We start from the raw sequence: 5,591 nt of genomic DNA on the forward strand, positions 1-5,591 counted from the left end.
ATTAATTGTTATTTTATTATTGGAATTAATGTTTTCAGTTTTAATATTCATGTAAATGTTGAAAAATCTTATTTTTATTAATGAAATGTGTTTTTCACCGTTACTTGTTTTTTTTTGATAATAATTAAATAAAAATAACAAATATTAAGTATTTCTTTGTGTTTACCTGTAGTGTATGATTTGCCAAATTGAACTCACTTAAAAATAAAATTCCACTGAAATTCCCTTTAATTCAAAAAGAAATGTGTTGAATTTATAGTGTGCATTAAAATAGAGCAAGGCTTTTTGTCAATATACTTGTTTGTGAATATTTGTTAAAAGTGATATTTCAAAGGTAAATTAAGGGACATTTTCATTCTCAGAAAATGGAATTATTATAATAAGTGTGCATTTAAAACATATGTTAATAGAGATGAGAATGTCCCGTAACAGGGTGGACATTTTGTTTCTGTCAAAGAAGACAAAGAATTTTGTCAAAATCATTAAATTATTAATATCCTGAACTGGACCAATATAATTTTCTTATAGTGTAAGACGTCCTCCTTCAGGAAAATACAAAAAACATGGAAAGTTTTACTTTTTTTGACGAAGTAAACCAGGCTGACATGACCTGACTCTGATACCAATAACAACCTCGGTTAAAGTCAAATATTAAAAAGATTGAATTAGTTTATTTCTGGTCCTTTCCTCCTGGCTGACCCTCCTATCCTCATTATACGTTTGACGTGTTTTCACTGAAAGACGTCTGAGCAGACATGCTGCAACGCCCTGTTACTAAGCTAAGCTAAGCTAAGCTAAGCTAAGCTAAGCTAAGCTAGCCGGAACCATGAGATGGAAAACAGGTCCAAGCTATGTGGTGTTGGATAGATACAAGACTATGACCTGTCTTCCTCTACCTGTCTGTCTCTGTCTTTGTCCACCACCAAGTGAATCACCAACCCCATGACGTCACAGTACAAGATGGCGGCGCCACTACAGATGCTAACATCTGTAGTGTTACATATTGTTGACTTGACCGAGAGCTTCATCCTCTATAAAGCTGAGACAAAGACACAAACATGTTTTTAAGATGATTTTATTTCTTAAAGGGACAAAGTGATGACTCCTGAACTCAACTCTAGACTTTGACTCCAGAACCTTCAAGTTCCTTTAAGGTCTTCAGAGGTGGACTTGCTGCTGGATCTCTGTTCTGCTCCAGAACCCTGGAGAACGTCTTGGCTCCAGGATGTTCTGGTTGAGGTCAGAGTTCATGTTGCTTTAGATCTACTTCCTCAAATTTCCACTTCTGTCTCACATTTTCCCTAAAATCTCAGAACACAGAGAACATCACCATGCGTCAGACGAGCCCCCATGTTGGTTCTGGTCCATCTGAACGGATCCAGGGAGATCTGTTCTGTTCTGTTCTGTGTTCCTGGATTTCTTTGGTCTCGTCCGTCTGGTTCTGTTCAGTGTTGAGTCTAACGTCATCAGACATCACGTCTCTAATATTTACATTAGTTTGAGACAAATAAGAATTGTGAGACTTTTTCACAGTCCTGAAATAAAACTAAAAGAAAAGACGAAGGAGATTATTGACGTGTTTCATTTTGAGTTGAAGTAGAAAAATAAGAATCAAGACATAAAACTATAAAAGTATAAAAAGGATCCATTTAAACACGAACACAAAATAAACTGAAATAAACTAAAATGTTGACCGTCTTCCACACGGTCAATGTTTCCCTGAGAGACACACGACTGGAGACACAGAGACATAGACAGAGACACAGAGACATAGACAGAGACACAGAGACATAGACAGAGACACAGACAGAGACATAGAGACAGAGAGACACATAGACATAGAGACATAGACAGAGACACATAGACATAGACAGAGACACAGAGACATAGATAGAGACATAGACAGAGACATAGACAGAGACATAGACAGAGACACAGAGACATAGAGACACAGAGACAGAGACAGTTGAAATGTTCTAAGACCAATAAAAGGAAACAGCTGATGGTGCAGATGTTCATTCAGCTCCAGTCACGTCCCACATCAGTCCTCTGTCCCCTGGACTCTGTCCTCCGGACTCTGAGACCAGTCTGTCCACCTGAGCTGAGGACAGGAAGCGTGGACGCCGGCGGACTCTCCTCTTGGTGTTGTGTTTGAGGTTCCTCTGGTACATGTCTGCAGAAACCACAGAAGAAGAAGGACTCATAATGCAGGGTTAGGAGGACAGGAAAGACTGGGACGCGTTGGACAGGTCGGACATGTCTATTGAATCTATTGGACTTGTTCATCCAACAGGGACAATCCAGTCAGCTGGTAAAATGTGACGTATCGGAGACTTTTAAATCCAATAAGACAATTCAAGAGTTCAGTAAAGACACAAAACAAACATTAAAAGACGTTCAGACCAGAGAGGACGTCCTCTCTGAGTGGACGTCCTCTCTGATTGTACATCCTCTGTACCTGTGAAGCTGATGAGGTACTGACGTGTCCCCCTGACCACTGGGACCTCAGCGGTCCTGTCAGACTGGAAGACAGCCTCCAGAGTCTGGGACGTCACTGATGTGGAGCTCTGCTGGTCCTCCTGGAGGGCCATGAGACACAGAGGTCAGCATGCTAACATGCTAACAGGCTCACATGCTAACTGGCTCACCTCAGCCCCGTACTCCACCCAGGTCCGCCGATCCCCCTTGAAGTACCAGCGCCACTCTGTGGTCAGGCTGTAGTGGGACGGCTTCGTCACTGAGGACACCGTGGACAGACGGCGGACAGGCAGCGAGTCACACGTCATCGTCAGAAAGTCGACCGGCCAAGAGATGCCGCTGAAGACAAAAGAAACAATCTGGTCTAACATCTGACCACCAACAGGAAGCTGACCTCAGGTCTGACCTCTGACCTCTGAGTCTTCGATGGGTCACAGAAGTCCCTCTCAATGTCCTCCAGGTCCTCCAGCTCGGTCCAACTGCTGCCATCAAACACCTCCCACTTGTAGGGCAGGTGGAAGTGGACACGACGGCAGTCGTCTGCAGGAAGACCACAGGAAGATAGCTACATGACACAACAGGAAGTTAGCTCCATGACAGGAATTAGCTACACGACAAGAAGTTAGCTACACAACAGGAAGTTAACTACTGGACAGGAAGTTAACTACTGGACAGGAAGTTAGGTACACAACAGGAAGTTAACTACGGGACAGGAATGAATGAATGAATGAATGAATGAATGAATGAAGGAGTGAATGAAGGAGTGTCTCTGCCGTCCTCTAGTGGACAAACTGATGAACTCACTGTGGAACCTGCAGCTGTTTCTGATGAAGTGGAGACAAATCTCTGGAGTTTGAGACGATTCTTGGAAAGAATCAGGAACCTTGTCTGAAAGACACAAACATGTTAGAAGACAATTGGACATCCTGCCCACAAGGAGACAGGGTCAGACAGGAGACATCCTCAGGGGACGTCCTCATGTCTCACCTGCAGCGGACAGGAAGTGGCTGTTCCTGTAGATGAAGGGAAGATGTTGGACGATGTCCCCACTCAGTCCTCTCTCCTCCAGCGTCCTGCGTCCCTGTCCGTCCACAGCGTGAAGACGTCTACAGCGACGTCCAAAGAGACACTCGCCTCGAAGGAAGTGTTGACACAAGTGGAGTCTGGAGCAGTCGTCCTGGAAGGAGCAGAGTCCACGAGGCCCCGGGCCCTGGTTGTAGTGGACACACACCTGGACACACACACACACACACAATATAATAACGACACAATATAACAACAACACAATATAACACACAGTAACAGGTGGGGCGGGTGGGAACATGTGGGCCAGGTGGGGCCTGGTGGGGCCTGGTGGGCCGGGTGGGGCCTGGTGGGGCCGGGTGGGGCCTGGTGGGGCGGGTGGGGCCTGGTGGGGCCTGGTGGGGCCTGGTGGGCCGGGTGGGGCCGGGTGGGGCCTGGTGGGGCCTGGTGGGGCCTGGTGGGGCCGGGTGGGGCCAGGTGGGCCGGGTGGGGCCTGGTGGGCCGGGTGGGGCCTGGTGGGGCCGGGTGGGGCCTGGTGGGCCGGGTGGGGCCTGGTGGGCGGGTGGGGCCTGTGGGGCCTGGCGGGGCCAGGTGGGGCGGGTGGGGCGTGTGGGGCCTGGCGGGGCCAGGTGGGGCGGGTGGGGCCAGGTGGGGCCGGGTACCTCGGGCAGCAGAGCCGGATCGTTCTGCAGCAGCAGCCGGAACAGGAGGTCCTGGTCCAGCTGGTGGAGGGAGCACTCTCGCAGTAACGGGTAGTTGTGCTCAGACTGGACGTCGTGGGAGAACTTACAGGGTTTCCTGAGAACCAGACAAACCAGGTCACTCACCAGAACCGGTTCTTCAGGATCAGAACCAAGAACCAAGAACCAAGAACTCAGAACACGTGTCGTCATCAACATAAAGAAATAATTTAAATGTGTTTTATTTCACTGAATGAAGAATCATAATAATTAATCAATTAATTAATTAACCATCAGTCAACATGGAACCAAAATAAAAACAACGAAAGGAAAAAGTTTCAGTTTCATTTCATCTTTGAACTTGTAGAGTCTTGATAAGAGCCCTGTTACTAATTAGCTCCTTTGAGTTTCAGTTCTCCGGAAATCAAACGTCAGGTCTGACGTCATGAACATGTTCGTGAACAACAACAACAACAACAACAACAATAACAACCAACAACAATCATAACATTAATAATAAGAAGAGGGCTACTAGTAATATTTAAAACAACTATAATAACAACAGTCTCTGTTTTCTTCTCGTCTCTTTTCCTTAAGTTTCGTTTCGTCTCTTCTCAGCTGCTCTGAGTCTGTATCAGTCCGCAGAGATCAAGTAGTCCCAGACCAGAACCTGAACCTGAATCAGGACCTTGTTCTACTAGGACCTGTTCGTTTGTTGAGATAAACGGAGGGGTTCAGACTGATTCTCTGATCTCTACTCACACATTTCATGTTAAAAACGGCCACATCACCTGTGCGCGTGCGCGTCTCACCTGCCCTTCCCGAACCTGCAGGTTCCGTAGAGAAAGAACTTGCAGAGGTGCAGCTGCTGGCAGCCCCTGCACGGCTCATTGAGGCCGTAGTTCCTGCAGAGCCGCAGGGACGTCCTGGCCACCACCCAGTCGACCCCCGCCGGGTCGCGGACCTCCAGGAAGCGGGAGCACTCCTTGACGATGAAGCGGAAGTCCTCATCCGTCAGAGTGAAGTGTTGCTGCAGCTTTTTGCGAAAATCTGGAAGCGGCATCGACCCCATGTTGCCGCACAGCTCCACGGTGGCTCCGAGGACCTCCCTGCTGAACATGCTGACGGGGGGAGGTTTAAAGACAGACTGGGGAGGACAGGGGGAGACTGGGAGGACAGAGAGAGACACTGAGGGGGAGGAGCACAGAGACAGTTACCATAGTGACAGTGAGACCAATCGGATTTTAGCTGAGGTCTCTGTCAATCGGTTTATTTTTCTGACCCGCTTCCACACCCGTGACGTCACGCAGGTGGTGAGAGCTGAGCTGTGATTGGTCACGAGTGGATCAATGATTGAAACCAGGTGCAGGACCAGCAGTGGTGCATTGTGGGAAGTGTCTGCAGGTCTTT

General features: G+C 47.6%; 1 protein-coding gene across 1 annotated transcript; it reads right to left on the bottom strand.

The window, feature by feature from the left end:
* Window positions 1–1,566: 1,566 nt before the first annotated feature.
* Window positions 1,567–5,422, bottom strand: parp12b (poly (ADP-ribose) polymerase family, member 12b). The gene is made up of 8 exons (XM_047575486.1): window positions 4,994–5,422; window positions 4,164–4,299; window positions 3,466–3,709; window positions 3,283–3,366; window positions 2,892–3,018; window positions 2,649–2,817; window positions 2,459–2,579; window positions 1,567–2,173 (listed from the first exon to the last, which is right to left on the bottom strand). The coding sequence occupies exons 1-8, from the start codon at window positions 5,299–5,301 to the stop codon at window positions 2,016–2,018; spliced, it is 1,347 nt and encodes a 448-aa protein (XP_047431442.1). The 5' UTR covers window positions 5,302–5,422; the 3' UTR covers window positions 1,567–2,015.
* Window positions 5,423–5,591: the final 169 nt, after the last annotated feature.

The sequence above is a fragment of the Mugil cephalus genome, chromosome 22 (assembly GCF_022458985.1).
Source record: "Mugil cephalus isolate CIBA_MC_2020 chromosome 22, CIBA_Mcephalus_1.1, whole genome shotgun sequence".
NCBI lineage: Eukaryota > Metazoa > Chordata > Actinopteri > Mugiliformes > Mugilidae > Mugil > Mugil cephalus.

Excerpts from the sequence above, each read along its gene's own strand:
- parp12b (XM_047575486.1), bottom strand. The coding sequence starts at position 5,301 with ATGTTCAGCAGGGAGGTCCTCGGAGCCACCGTGGAGCTGTGCGGCAAC. Across the intron at positions 3,710-4,163 it reads ATCCGGCTCTGCTGCCCGAG|GTGTGTGTCCACTACAACCA; the intron begins GTACCCGGCCCC and ends GTGTGTGTCCAG. Across the intron at positions 3,367-3,465 it reads CCACTTCCTGTCCGCTGCAG|ACAAGGTTCCTGATTCTTTC; the intron begins GTGAGACATGAG and ends TGTGTCTTTCAG.